The sequence below is a fragment of the Pongo pygmaeus genome, chromosome 6, assembly GCF_028885625.2.
Source record: "Pongo pygmaeus isolate AG05252 chromosome 6, NHGRI_mPonPyg2-v2.0_pri, whole genome shotgun sequence".
In the NCBI taxonomy this organism is placed as follows: Eukaryota; Metazoa; Chordata; class Mammalia; order Primates; family Hominidae; genus Pongo; species Pongo pygmaeus.
In genome coordinates, this window is record NC_072379.2 from 36,582,877 (window position 1) to 36,598,890 (window position 16,014).

The window sequence follows — 16,014 nt, forward strand, 5'->3', positions numbered from 1 at the left end:
AGATGATGCAGTCGAGCTTTAGCACCTACAAAGGTGCTGAGAAGCACTTCTGCAGAGGCTAACGGATGGTAAAAGAAAGGCAACCAATATAAAAATCTCAGAGGTGCTCCAGGGTGCAGATAAAAGCACCAGCCAATTTTATAAAAGACTTTGTGAGGCATTTCGGTTATATACTCCGTTTAACTCTGAGGCTGCTGAAAATCAGCACATGGTGAATACTGTGTTTGTAAGGCAGGACCAAGGAGATATCAGGCATAAATTGCAGAAGTTAGAAGCTCCATAGGTGTGAATGCTACTTAGCTTATTAAAGTGGCTACCAAGGTGTAAATTAACCGAGATCAGAAGGCTGATCGGAGGCTTTAAAAAGGCTAATTTACTAGCAGCAGCCCTTACGGAAAGAGAAGCTGGCTTTGCAAGGAGGTGTGGACACGGGCGTGAATGCAGTCGTGGAAAAGCTAGTCTGGACAGGAGTTTGAAAGCCGGCTGAGGCTAGAGAGAGATTAATGTGCATGATGCAAAAGAAAAGGACACTAGAAGGATAAATGTCAAAAGAATAAGGAAAATGGTCAGGGCCATAGTATGAAAAAAAAACCACTGGCCAAGGGCTACTGCACCCAGAAAAACCCAAGACCTCCTGCACCTGCTGTGAAAGACAGGATATAAAGTGTCAGGAGAAAGCTCAGATGTGCTTTAGAAGTGTCCAGTAGTTGGGCTTTTATATAAGCCAAGAAGAAAGATGGCTTGGTAGTGAACAAAAGCAGACTGTTTGTGCACTTCCTACTCCAACCACCTGGCATCCAATAAGAGAGTTCCTAAGGGCAGCAAGGTTCTGCCACATTTAAATGCCAAATGTCTTGTTCATGGCTAAGCCATTATACAAAGCCACAAAGAGGAGAAAAAAAGGAGTCCCTCCTCTAAGAGGCCAACCAGGAGAAGGCTTTAAAAAAAAAATCAAAGAAGCCTTGACTCAGGCTTCAGCTTTAGGACTACTAGATCTAACTAACTAAGCTTTTCTTCTTGTATGTCCACAAGTGAAAGGGAGGCCATAGAGGTTCTAACTCTAAGTTAGAGCGTAGAAGGACAACTACTAAGTTAGAAGTCCTTAGAAGGACAACTGCCCTGCTCTGACCACACCGGTTCTAACTCTAACTCAAGTCATAAGGTCATGGCATCACCCAGTGACATACTTATCCAGGCAATTAGATTCTGTGGCACTTGGATGGCTTCCTTATTTTAAAACACTAGCTGCCACTGCCCTACTGGTGCAGGAAGCTAATAAACTGACTTTAGAGACTGTGAATACCCTAAACCCAGCTACCTTGCTCCTCATTGAGTCAGTGCCAGGAGGCCCTCTTCATTGCTGGGTGGACATGGTAGATGAAGTGTTCTCACGCCGAAGAGGTTTGACAGATCGGCTCCTCAGGGACCCAGACATTGAATATTTTACTGATAGAAGTAGTTTCATATTAAAGGGAGTCCACCGAGCTAGGTATACAGTGGTGACTTTGGACTCAGTAGTGCAGTCTTTGCCTATAGAAACTTCTGCTTAGAAAGCAGAGCTAATATCTCTGACAAGAACTCTTTGGCTAGCAAAAGGACAAATATTTACACAGATTCCAGATATGCTTCTGCTGCTTTGCATGTTCATGAGGCTATTTACAAAGGAAAAAAAAAAGATTTTAACTGCTGGAAGTAAAAAAATAAAGTACGAGGAAGAAATTCTACAGCTCTTAAATGCTGTATGGGCTCCAAAAGAGGTGGCAGTGATGCGCTGAAAGGGGCACCAAAAAGCAAGAACACTAAAGGCTAAAAAAAAGGGAAAGGCAAACATAAAGGCAAATGCAGGCTTTAAGTATGGCCATACAAAAGATGCATGGTTAGGTATGAAAAAAAATGCCTGTAAGTCTAACAGACCCAGTACACCCTTTCAAACCTGAGGACTTTGTTTAGGTTAAAAAACAGGATCTAACCACTCTAGGACCCATATAAGATAGGCCCCATATTGTGATCATGTCTACTCCCACTGCTGTTAAAGTTGCAGGTGTCACACCTTGGATTCACCGTAGCTGGCTAAAATCAGCGGCAGTAGTGACTCCCGACGACGACCAGTGGATTAGCCAACAAGACCCAGATCGCCCCACCCGAGTAGTCCTACAGTGAAACCCAGCCACTGGTAAGGACAACTGCCCTGCTCTGACCACACTGGAGGCTGGTCAGTCTATGCACAGCTGAAGCTTGAGGATCCTGCAAGCTCTGCTCTAATCACATCCCGAAAGCTGACTAGTCTATGCACAGCTGAAGCTAAGAGGACCATCTCTGGATAAGTAAATGTGAATACAGTGTATAAGCCTAGTTATAATTCTGTCAGTACTGGTTGTTCTGTTATGTTATTACTGCCAATGCTGCAAATGTCTATGCACAGAGGAATGTTTGCCATGCCCATGTGTAGTGTAAGCATAGTTCTATTGCCTATGCTAATGTTTTTACCATTTCTGCCTATACTAAAAGGGAAGAAATCTCTAGAAAAATGCCCACACTGTGTAGACACTACCTGGGTAAGGAATACCATAGTTACAACTCTACCATACCTACTATAAATGTACAGGAACCAAGTTAGGAACCTGCACATACAAGCAGACCACCTATTCGGTCTGTGACCCAGGAAATAATCAGCTATATGTATGTTATGACCCTAAGCTCTTACCCTATAAATTCTGGTTTAAAACACATATTAAATCAGAGAAAAAAAAGAAAGAAAGAGAGCTTATAGCTCAAACCAAAGAAGACCCTCTCTCCTATAAAAGGCCTATTTCCTTGTACTTTGATACCTGCCATGCAGCATATGTTCATAATCCTAAAACAATCAGAAGCAGTCTGCAATGGTTTAACACAAGAGAGGCTTAGCAACAGCAGCCCTAAACATCTGTACAGAAAACCACAAATCAGATGCCCAGACTGTAACATTCAGTGGAATATGCTAACACAGCTCCAATGCTTACATTCAGGAAAGACTGCTCTACTAAGTAGTATGTCAACCAAATGAAATTGTAATACAAGGATATGCAATTCTTTAAATTTTACTGTCTTAAAGCCAGAGCTACCTTTTTGGTCTACAGGACAGACAGCACTGTTACAAGTTAAAAGGAACAGGCCTTGGAGTTCCACTACTAATTGTCAAAAAGACTAGAAGGACTCAAATGCATCCAACCCTGCAATTCCAGGTTCATAAGTCATTCTATAAGCATTTTAATGAGTCAGTGCCTGAGCTTCTCCCATCAACCAAAAACATATTTGCTCAACTAGCTGAAAACATAGCTGGCAGCTTAAGGATTTCCTCATACTGTGTATGTGAGAAACAAAAATGGGAGACCAGTGGCCATGGGAGGCAAAAAAATTAATGCCACAAGATAATTCACTTCGCCTAACCCAGTCAGTGAACCAACAGCCTCAGCCAGTGTTTGGTTGTTAAAAACCTCCATAATTGAAAAGTACTGTATCGCCTGATAAGAAAAGGCTTTCACAGAAGCAGTAGGAAAAACAACCTGCCTAAGGCAACAGTATTATAATAAGACTAAAAACAAAACTCTATGGAGAAATGCCCAGAATGACTCCTACTTACCAGATCCAAACCCTTTCTCTTGATTCTCTCCTCTAAGCCACTCTTGAGATCAACTAGAGGCTCCAAATGCTTGGAAGGCACCCTCTGGCCTGTATTAGATCTGTAGAACATGGGCATATTGGCAACTGCTGGCTAAATGGATGAGGGCATGTGTGTTAAAAACAATCAAGCCTTCCTCTTTCTAATTCCTCTAAAGCAAGAGGAACTCTTAAGATATCCAGTTTATGATAAAAATAAAAAAATAGGAGCATAATCACAAAAATAGACACAAATGTCAAAGAGATGTGGACATAAGTGTTGCGGGAAGTCAGGGACCCCAAACGGAGGGACTGGCTGAAGCCATGGCAGAAGAACGTGGATTGTGAAGATTTTATGGACATTTATTAGTTCCTCAAATTAATACTTTTATAATTCTTATTCCTGTCTTTACTGCAATCTCTAAACATAAAATTGTAAAGATTTCATGGACACTTATCACTTCCCCAATCAATACCCTTGTGATTTCCTATGCCTGTCTTTACTTTAATCTCTTAATCCTGTCAGCCAAGGAGGATGTATGTCGCCTCAGGACCCTGTAATAATTGCATTAACTGCACAAATTGTACAGCATGTGTGTTTGAGCAATATGAAATGTGGGCACCTTGAAAAAAGAACAGGATAACAGCAATTGTTCAGGGAATAAGAGAGATAACCTTAAACTCTGACCGCCGGTGAGCCGGGAAGAACAGAGCCATATTTCTCTTCTTTCAAAAGCAAATGGGAGAAATATCGCTGAATTCTTTTTCTCAGCACGGAACATCCCTGAGAAAGAGAATGTGCGCCTGCGGGTAGCTCTCTGAACTGGCCCCCCGGGCGTAGCCGTCTCTTATGGTCGAGGCTGCAGAGATGAAATAAACTCCAGTCTCCCATAGCGCTCCCAGGCTTATTAGGAAGAGGAAATTCCTGCCTAATAAATTTTGATCAGACTGGTTGATCTCAAAACCCTGTGTCCTGATAAGATGTTATCAATGACAATGGTGCCCAAAACTTCATTAGCAATTTTGATTTCTCCTCGGTCCTGTGGTCCTGTGATCTTGCCCTGCCTCCACTTGCCTTGTGATATTCTATTACCCTGTTAAGTACTTGATGTCTATCACCCACACCTATTCACACACTCCCTCCCCTTTTGAAAATCCCTAATAAAAACTTGCTGGTTTTTGTGGCTTGTGGGGCATCACGGATCCTAGCAATGTGTGATGTCTCCCCTGGACACCCAGCTTTAAAATTTTTCTCTTTTGTACTCTGTCCCTTTATTTCTCAAGCTGGCTGATGCTTAGGAAAAATAGAAAAGAACCTACGTGATTATTGGGGCAGGTCCCCTGATACATAAGAGACTGGAAAGATAATGAATGGCCTCCTGAAAAAAATCATTAAATATTATAGGCCAGCTACGTGGGTGCAAGATGGGTCATGGGGGTACTGCACCCCAATCTATATGTTCAACTGCGTCATAAGGTTGCAGGCAGTTCTTGAAATTATAACCAATGAAACATCAAGGGCACTAGATTTATTGGCAATATAAGGAACACAAATAAAAAATGCTATATATCAAAATAGATTAGCTTTAGATTACCTCTTAGCCTCAGAAAGAAGAGTATGTGAAAAATTTAATTTAATCAACTGTTGCTTAGAAATTGATGATCATGGCCGAGCTATCATGGAAATCACAGCTAGAATGTGCTTTGGCCCATGTTCCAGTTCAGACTTAGTCCAGGTGGTCCCCGGATTCCTTGTTTAAAAAAAAAATGGTTCTCAAGCTTTAAAAGATTCAAAACCCTCACTGGTAGGTTCTTGCTTATCCTTGGCATCTGCCTCATCCTCCCTTGCCTTTTACCTCTATTTGTTAGGAGTATTCAGTCAACTATAGAGGCAATAGTAACCCGACAAACTACTGCGCAGTTGATGGCATTAACCAAATATCAGCTGCTTCCAGTAGAAGAAAAAGCTCAACTCCGCAGAGATGGCAAATAGTGGTGCTTTCTATGAACACCTCTGTGATAAAAAGCACCAAATGGGGGAATGGAACAGGAATTAAATTTAAAAACGTGTAAGCAGAAACTCAGTTGTATGTAAGAAAACCCAATTCCCCCTGAGAAAAAGAAAGAACTGGAGTCTTTCAAAAATTAACTGCCTCTTTTTCTGTGGCTAGTGAGCCTTATCTCTCCTCCCTTCCCAGGCATTGTAAAGACTCTGTTTCTCTAGCTGTGCAGCTGCAAGGTCACCAGACAGATAAACTCAAGTCGTAAAACATGTTATTTCTTGAAAAGTAAAAAATGATGTAATGCATGTCTCAATTAATTGAATAACTGTCTTTGTTTCTCTCTTCTGTAATATGCTTCCCCCTGCACTGATCTCCCCCCACCCCACAAAATGCTTAAAAGGTAACGACTCTTTGTTTGGGACTTTGGGTGTTAATCCAACTGGGCTAGTGCACCTAAATAATAAATATCCTCCTGAACCCCATCAGTCTCTCTGATTCCTTATCAATCAGGCTACAATATGAAGTTAAAACCAGGCACTATGAGTGCTCATCTGATTTTTGTTATTAAGAGAAGGTATTTTTTCAATGTATAGTTGTTAACTTGGTGTCCTTGCAGGAAGAATGATCGGTAGAGCCTTCTATTCAGCCATCTTGCTTTGCCCTTTCTCCAGGAGTCTTTAATTCATCTTGCATTGATTTTTTATGTATGGTAGAAAGAAGGGTGCCAGTTTAAATCTTATGCATGTGGCTAGGCCGTTATTCCAGAATCATTTATTGAATAGGGACTCGTTTCTCCATTGCTTGTTTTTGTCATTTTTGTTGAAGATCAGATGGTTGTAGGTGTGTGGCTTTATTTGTGGGGTCTCTATTCTGTTCCATTAGTCTATGTGTCTGTTTTTACACCAGTACTGTGCTCTTTTAGTTACTATAGCCCCGTAGTGTAGTTTGAAGTCAGGTAGTGTGTTACCTCTGGCTTTGCTCTTTTTACTTAGGATTACTTTGGCTGTTCCAGCTCTTTTTTGGTTCCGTATGAGTTTTACAGTAGGTTTTTCTAATCTATGAAAAATTTCATTGGTAATTTGATAGGAAAAGCATTGAATCTGTAAATTGTTTTGGGTAGTATGGTTATTTTAACAATACTGATTCTTTCTACCCATGAGCATGGAATGTTTATCCATTTGTTTGTGTCATGTGTGATTTCTTTAAGCAGTACTTTGTAATTCTCATAGTAGAGATCTTTCACCTCCCTTGTTAACTGTTTTCCTAGGTATTTTATTCTTTTTGTGGCCATTGTGAATGGGATTGTGTTCTTGATTTGGCTCTCAGTTTGGATATCATTGGTGAATAGAAATGGTACTGATTTTTATACATTGATTTTGTATCTTGGAACTTTGCTGAAGTTGTTTATCAGATCTAGAAGCCTTTGAACAGAAACAATGTTTTTTTGTTTGTTTGCTTTGCTTTTTTAAGATGGAGTCTCACTCTGTCGCCCAGGCTGGATGGAGTGCAGTGGTGTGATCTCTGCTCACTGCAACCTCTGCCTCTCAGGTTCATGTGATTCTCATGCCTCAGCTTCCTGTCTTATCTGTGTGTTACTGTCTGCTCTTTCTGGCTGCTTGTAATTAGAAGAGAAGTGATTTCCTTGAAATGCATCAGGCTAGAAAGAGAGCTGGAACTTAAAGTGGCAGTGTTTGTTCAAGATGATGGTGCTCCTGCTCTGTCAATATGGAATAGCCAGGAGAAATCATTAAAATCATTAAAATCAACCCTTTGTTAGCTGGGATTACAGGCTTGCACCCCTATGCCTGGCTAATTTTTGTATTTTTAGTAGAGATGAGGTTTCACTATGTTGGCTAGGCTAGCCTTGAACTCCTGGCCTCAAATGATCTGCCTACCTCGACCTCCCAACATGCTGGGATTATGAGTGTGAGCCACCACACGAGGCCATGATGGGGTTTTCTAGGTATAGAATCAAATAGTCTGTGAAGGCAGATAATTTGAAGTCCTCTTTTCCTATTTGGATGACTTTTATTTCTTTCTCTTGCCTGATGCCCTTGTTTGAACTTCCAGAACTATGTTAATAGGAGTGGTGAGGGTGCGCATTCTTGTCTTGTTCTGGTTCTCAAGGGGAAATGCCTCTAGCTTTTGCCTGTTTAGTATGGTGTTGGCTGTGGGTTTGTCACACATGGCTATTATTATGTTGAGGTATGTTCCTTTGATGCCCAGTGTATTGAGGGTTTTTAACATAAAGGAGGTTGAATTTCATTGAATGGCTTTTCTGCATCTGTTGAGATGATCATGTGATTTCTGTTTTTAGTTTTGTTTCTGTGATGAATCAAATTTATTGATTTTCATATGTTGAACCAACCTTGCATCCCGGGGATAAACCCTACTTGATTGTGATGAATTAGCTTTTTGATGTGCTTTTTGATGTGCTTCTGGATTTGCTATGCTAGTATTTTGTTGAGGATTTTTGCATCTATGTTCATCAGGGTTATTGTCCTAAAATTTCTTTTTTCATTTTGTGTCCACCAGATTTTCATATCAGAATGATAATGGCCTCATAGAATGAGCTAGGAAAGAGTTGATCCTCCTCAATTTTTTGGAATAGTTTAGCTAGGATTGGTACCAGCCCTTTATATGTCAGGTAGAATTTGGCTGTGAATCTGTCTGGTCCAGGGCTTTTTGTTGTTGATAGGTTTTTGATTATAGTTTCAGTGTCAGAACTCACTCTGGTCTGTTCAGGGTTTCAATTTCTTCCTGGTTCAATCATGGGAGAGGGTGTATGTTTCTGGGAATGTATCCATTTCTCTAGGTTTTCTAGTTAATGGGCATGGAAGTATTTGTAATAGTCTCTGACAGTTTTTTATATGTCTCTGGGGTCAGTGGTAATGTCCCCTTTGTCATTTCTGATGGTGTTTATTTGGATCCTCTCTCTTTTTTTTGCTCTATTAGTCCAGCTAGCAGTCTACCAGCCTTATGTGTTCTTTCAGAAAACCAGCCTTTGGTTTTGTTGATCTTTTGTATGTTTTTTTGTGTCACCATTTTGTTCAGTTCAGCTCTGATTTTGACAAGCCTTGGGGGATGGTGTCCCTGGCCATGCTCCACTGCATCAGGTCCCATGGCAAATACTATGGGTTCCATGCAGGGGAGTCTTGTCCCCGCCAGCTCTCCAAGAAGCTCTCCCTTTCCAGCTTAAATGTCCATGGGTTCTTCTGTAGCTAGGATTCCAGAGTTCCATAGTGAGAGTGGGCCGCTCCATGTCTATTTAACTTATCCCTTCCCCAGAAGCCACTCAGGGCAAGGAATAAGTCCTGATGCTTGGGTACCCTGTGCAGGGTCCCCAGCTTCTTGCTCCTTCAGTCCAGGATCTGCGTCCTCCCTCCGACTACTCTCAATGCCTTCCTTCTGAAGATCTGCTCAGAGTGTGCTAGTCTTCTTGATGGTCTTACCTCTTGGTGGGAGATGCTCTTGCTGGCTGTGTCTGGTTGGCTATCTTGGCTCTAAGCCCCCTTATCTTTTTAGATCTACTTAAACGTTTTTTAAATAAGAAGGCAGTCAGGGGGCATTTTATTATAGATTGTATATTACTACATTTTCTGGCTGTCATAATGTTTAGTGTTGTAGTAGGCATTTAGGTATATATTTTGATACACTTATTAATTGCTTTCTCTAGTGTGGGAAACATTCATTTCAAATGATTGCCAAGGAATATGTAATCTCATTGATGATGTAATATTCTATAATTTCTTTAAACTTCATGAGAACCCTTTATTACATCTCTACGAGGTGTTTCTGCTGAAATACATAGTGAACTCTTGCAAACTGTTAACTTCGTTTATAAAAGACTTGGCATGTTAGGATAAATATGTAATATTTCATTAAAAGATAATCATGAAGAAATAGGCATTACAATAGAAATGTATTCTAAATTCATATCACATTTTTCAGCTTCATCCAGGATATAGAAATGGAAGTTCTCAAGGCATAAATTCCTTGAGGGTGGGTATATTCATCTGTTCATTTCTCTTTCAATACCTGAAGCAGGGCTTGCATGTACTAGACACTCAGTAAATATTTATTGAACAAATAAATAATGAAAATTTCATCCCTATGAACACTCATTATTTGTCTTGGAGAAATATATCAACTTAAAATTTATAAGCAATAAATCATTTACCTAAAATAGAAAAAAGGTAGTTATTTCCTGATGTAGTACTTTCAGTTCTAATGAATGGAATATCAGACTAAGCAAATTTTAATACCTAAGAATTTTTCTAATTAAAATCTGTGATTATGAACTTTCAGAATAACAGATTTATAGCTTTTTCAAGTACTTTAGCGTTCATTGTATTTGTTATACAGAGAAATCCTGTGAGATAGGCTATCATATATTATGATTTTTCATTGTACAAATGAGGGAACTGGATCTCAGAAAGATTAATTGGTTACTCACGGTTACAGTTTGTGAGAGGGAAAGGTAGGTCTCAAACCCAAGTGTCAATGCCTCTAAAGGCAGATTTACTTTCCATTTCACAACATAGCTTTCTCCCTGCTTGACACTTAAATAATGAAGTATGTTGAAATGAAAAGGGAGCTTACATCCCATTCTAACCCTCAGCACTGCAACTGTGTGATTATGTGATGTTGGGCAAGTCAGGTGATCTCATATCCAATATTTTTTTTTCTTCTGCAAACCTCAAATTTATAAGCTGAATTTTGCTTTTTATCATGTGTAGTGATAAGAAGTCTCTTGTTAGTGATTATATTCTGATAGCCTTTGTTCTGGGTATATTATTTATCTGTTTCATATGCAGTTTGTAAGCTTACTGAGGGCATAATTTATCATTAAATATAAATATAATTATGTTAAAGTATATGTATATATGTATGTGTATATATTTGTATATATGTGTACTGCATTTCTGATAGTGCCCAGTTCAATGCAAGGAGCAGATTAGGAGCATATTCTGTATGTATCCTTGTTAGTCTCTTTCTACTTAGGCAACAATGCAATTGATGAACTCTGATTAGTGAACATCTGGCAGTAAGAAGGTTATCCTGGCATCCACTATTAGCAGACACCAGATGCAGTGTCCTAGCTATGCCCCCCACTCATTTCATTGACTGTGTTGGTAAATTATGATGGTTTTACCTTGCTGAGAAAATATTTTGATACTTGTCTCATGTAATTTAAGCAACTCATAACTGTATCTTATTCCTTTAGTAGGAAACCGCACTGCACAAATAACATCCACAGGAAGCCTTGTATTCCAAAATTTTGAGGAGAGTATGAGTGGAATTTATACATGTTTCCTCGAATATAAACCTACTGTGGAAGAAATTGTTAAACGTCTTCAACTAAAATATGCTATATATGGTAAGAAGTAAAGTTAGTTGTGTTTTAACCTTTCTTAATGATTTTAAACATTTAAATATGTTTAAGTAGGTTTGTCTTAAAGGGACTTTGTTATTTTTAGTCTCATTTAATTAGAAAAGAATTACTGCCTCCCTGTATAAGTACTTTGTAAAGGGCTAGTGGTGAGGGCACAGAATGGTTAACAGATCGTAGTCTTATTTTTCTTCAGGGGAATGTTGACATGTACGCACAGATAAATTTTAGGGCCAGGGATGTATAAATGTTTTCAAATTATTATGATGATATTATGGCTTGTACTGTATTAGATTCTAAGTATTTTAAATTTGAGTATCATGATTTCTGGTACACTGCCATCCCCCAAAACAGGAGCGTGAAACACCACTGTAAATTCTTTTTCTGGTGGATTGACCTTTTGAGGCTTACAATTGGCAGAGCTCAGTTGATATGTGTAAGAATTACAGAAAGAGGAAAGAAACATGAAAAGGTGGCTTGCCAGTCAAGACAGACTTATTTTAGAGAAAACAAACCTGAGAGGCGCCGTCTGACCGAGTTAGGTCAGAGGCACACACTCTTACAGACTAAGAGTTTTTAAGGATTCAGGGTGAGAGAGTTTATCAGAGGCTTGGACTGCTTCTGTGTCTCTTTGTTGTGCTTATCTGGGAGGGAGAGTTGTATGTCTGTTCCCATACATCTTTTTGCAGCTGCAGGCATATCCCCCAAGTCTGCTTTTAGCTTCTCTTAGTGCAACCGAAGGGAAAAGAATGTGCTTATTAAGGCCCACTTTTTTTTTTTTTTTGAGATGGAGTCTCACTCTGTCACCTAGGCTGGAGTGTGCAGTGGCGCGATCTCAGCTCACTGCAACCTCCACCTCCTGGGTTCAAGCGATTCTCTTGCCTCAGCTTCCTGACTAGCTGGGACTACAGGCACGTGCCACCATGCCCGGCTAATTTTTTGTGTTTTTGATAGAGATGGGGTTTCACCGTGTTAGCCAGGATGGTCTCGATTTCCTGACCTCATGATCTGCCCACCTTGGCCTCCCAAAGTGCTGGGATTACAGGCATGAGCCACCACACCTAGCCAAGGCCTACTGTTTTACTGGGGCCCATTGTGTAAGGATGAAGTTTGGCAGTTACCTGAGAGACTTTACCCCATCTCCCTCTGTGCCCCAGCTGTCTTATCTGTGTTTTACTGTCTGCTCTTTCTGGCTGCTTGTAATTAGAAGAGAGGTGATTTCCTTGAAATGCGTGAGGCTAGAAAGGGAGCTGGAACTTAAAGTGGCGGCGTTTGTCCGAGATGACGCTGCTTCTGCTCTGTCAATATGGAGTAGCCAGGAGAACAGCCTGAGCTCAAGTTGCTTGTAGGTTCCATCTCACTGGTGGGACCCATGTGTGGCAGACAGAATAATGGCTCCTAAACATGTCCATAACTAGTCACATCCAGAACATGTAAGTGTGTTGCCCTACATGGCAAAAGGGATTTAGCAGATGGATTAAATTAAGGCTCTTGAGTTGAGGAGATTATCCTGAATTATCTAGGTGGGTCCAGTGTAATCACAGGGCTCCTTCTAAGAGGAAGGCAAGAGGGTCAAAGGCAGAAAAAGGAAATGTGCTGACAAAAGGAGAAGTTGCAGTGATTTTCTTTGAAGATCAAAGAAGAAGCCACATGCCAAATAATGCAGGCAGCCACTACAGCTAGAAATGGCAAAGAATTGGATTCCCCCTAAAGCTTTCAGAATGAATACAGCTTGATTTTTGCTTAGTAAGACTTATTTTGGATTTCTGATCTCCAGAGCCATAAGGTAATAAATTTGTGGTGTTTAGAACATTAGGTTTGTGGTAATTTGTTACAGTGTCAATAAGGTAACTTACACATCATTACTTTGACAGCAAAGGTGCCAAACAACTGGCAGAATTATTAGTGGTTTCTTGATAATATTTTGGTTAATCAAAAAATACTTTCCCATGTAGCCAAAGAGAAACATAATGTTTTGGTAAGATAATTAACTTTGTTAGGCAAATAATTTGTTTAAACCTTTTAATCAGTCATGTTTCATTTTTGTTACATAGTAGTTATCTCCATCTTGTTACTTCATGTACCTAACTTATAATAAATGTACTTCAGAATCACTCATAAGTACATATTCACATATGCTAACAAATGTAAAAGTGCCTAAAATGAGTGCTGGTTTATAATAATGATAATGATAGCTAATATTTACTGAGCACTTATGATGTACCAGGCAGTGCTGTGTTTTTACAAGTAATTATTACAACAACAGCAAAATCCATATTTATATAATGCTTGCTTAGTGTAAGCATTGTTCTGATTTATTTATATTAAATATATTTCAAAACAAACTGTGATGTAGGCACTGCTATTTTTGGTCTTGTAAATGTAAGGAAACTGAGAGTGGTTAAGTGACTTTCTCTAGACCATAGCTATTAAGTAGGGGAGGGGAGAACTCAGATTTCAATTTAGGAATTCTGGTCCTAGAGTTAGTATTCTTATGCTTTATGATATCCTACTATGTACACCACTGTTATATGAATGCCAGCAGGATGAAGACCAGATTAATAAACTGACTTTGGAGACCTACTCTTTTTATGCTTAAAACAAATGCAATTGATTCTATTTTATTATACATACCTCCTTTAATCTTTCTAATAGCTACATGGTGTTTCGGATTTTATTTGAGTGTTCTTCAGTTAATTATTATTTAGTTTGTTTCACATTTTCCCTACCTCAGATGGTACTGTATGAAACATTTAAATATCTGTCCATCCATCCGTCATTGATCTGTGTATACACACACATACACCATACCCCATACCATACTAACATTGCTGTATTTTGTAAGATAAGTTGTTAGTCTTTCAGAAAGATGAATTCTATAAAGGAAAATCTGCAGGGAATTCATAGTGCTATTTTGATTGATTCTTTTGTATAGCAGTTTGCAACCTTGCTATAATAGATGAGAACCTCAGTTTCTAAAACCCCTTTAATGCTGTATTTTGAAGTGTTGCCAATATAATAAATTAATGGTATTTTGTAGTTTTAATATGCATTTTTTGGTCTTTGGTGGGTTATTCAAATCTTGTTATTTGTGTGAGCTCTGTGTGTGTGTACGTGTGTGTGTCTGAGTAGCTACTAAGAGATATATAGCTATGTAGATATTAATTTTATGTCAAATGCATTGTATTCTGTATTTTGTTTTTAGCTTATTAATCTCTTATATTCTAAGTAAAGGATAATTGCAAATTTAAAAATTTTATATAAACTACAAGTGGCATTTTCTTTTTGACTCATGTTTTTTACTGTGTTGAGCAAGATATTCACCATTACCTGGATTGTAAGAAGTAAAATCAACTTATAATTTTTTATATATATATATATATAAAACCTTTAAAAATTTTAGAAAATTACAAAAATAAAATCAAGAATCGTTATCGGTTTTGAATATGGCAAGACACTAGGTATAAAATGGTGACTCATTGCTTTAATATACACTTCTTAATTATTAGTAAGTTAGAACAGCTTTTCATATTTTTATTATTCAGTAGATTGCCTTTTCAATTCCAGTGTCATCTTCCTTTTGCATAGTTTGTCTTTTTCTTACTGATTTTTAGATGTTTTGCTGTTTTGGATACTAGTCTTTTCTTATGCATGCTTTAAATAATTTCTACCTTCTCTCACTTAAGATGTTTATACTAACAGAAGTTTCCATTTTTTTTGTAATGAGAGCTATCAATTTTAATTCTCTGAGTTGTTTTGCTTTTGTTTTTTTAGTTTTGTTTTCTAAGATATTGTTTCCTACCTAGAGAATAAAAAGTGCCCAGAACTTTGGGAGGCTGAGGTGGGTGGATCACTTGAGGCCAAGAGTTCAAGACCAGCCTGGGCAACATGGAAAAACCCCGTCTCTACTAAAAATACAAAAAAATTAGCCAGGCGTGGTGGTGCACGCCTGTAATCCCAGCTACTCAGGAGGCCGAGGCCAGAGAATCACTTGAGCCTGGGAGGCGGAAGCTGCAGTGAGCCAGATCATGCCACTGTATTCCAGCCTGGGTGACAGAGTGAGACTCTGCCTTAGAGAGCAAAAAAAGAAGAAAAGAAAAGAAAAATTGTTTCCTATATTTTCTAGGCCTATTTTTTTTAAACAGGAATAAATTAACATCTTTTATTTGTTAGACAAAGAGCAATGTTCAATATAAATTTTCTTAAGACGCTTAAAACCTGTGAATTTCTGACCAGTTCACAAAACCGCCAGATGATACTTCAGCATGAAGTAAAAAACAGACTGTCAGCTCTAAAGATGTTACAGAGCAGAAATTTCCAAATGCGTTATACAAGCTTTCTAGGCAAATGAAAAATCTATCTTCTATAATATATTAACAAAAATTCACAAGGTAAGATTATGTTTTGACATACTTAACAAGCATTCCTTCTTTGTCTCCAACAAACAAAGCTAAGGAAATAATGTAACCATTTTCACACAGAAAATTAAGGCTGCAAGTCATACACAAGAACAGAAGTGCTTGAGCATTAGAACTGTTCTGCTTCATTGTCATACTTGAATTGTTGGCTCTTAAACCATTTTCAGTTACATACAAGGAAAGGTTATTGTATGTTCAGCAATTACTAAGTTTTCAATAATTTAAGTTCCAGTAGTTTAGAAAAGTAGACTGAGAATGGTCCTGAAAAGGCAAGTTAAACCTTAGGCCTGTTTTTTCAGGTTAAACTTTTTGTTTTGAGATAAATGTAGATTAACGTATGGTTGCAAGAAATAATACAGTCAGATCACATGTATTCATTACCCAGCCTCCCCAAATCGTAATATCTTATAAGCTAAGATATTGATTTTGTTGCAGTCTACCCATCTTATTCATATTTTTCCAGGTTTATGTGTACTTTTGTGTGTGTGTGTGTAATTCTGCCATTTTTATCCCATGGGTAGGCTCAGGTATCTACAACCATAGACAAGATACAGAGCAGTCCCAT

The 16,014-nt window shown here is 38.6% G+C and overlaps 1 protein-coding gene across 4 annotated transcripts in view; it reads left to right on the forward strand.

Moving 5' to 3' along the window:
* Positions 1-16,014, forward strand: part of ZPBP (zona pellucida binding protein) — a 142,514-nt gene that overhangs the window by 25,177 nt on the left and 101,323 nt on the right. For 2 of the 4 annotated variants that reach the window (XM_054495484.1, XM_054495487.1), the window contains one exon: positions 10,867-11,019. In XM_054495484.1, coding sequence (XP_054351459.1) covers positions 10,867-11,019 — 153 coding nt within the window. The remainder of the gene's footprint in view (positions 1-10,866; positions 11,020-16,014) is intronic. The other 2 variants (XM_054495485.1, XM_054495488.1) reach the window with 1 other exon arrangement.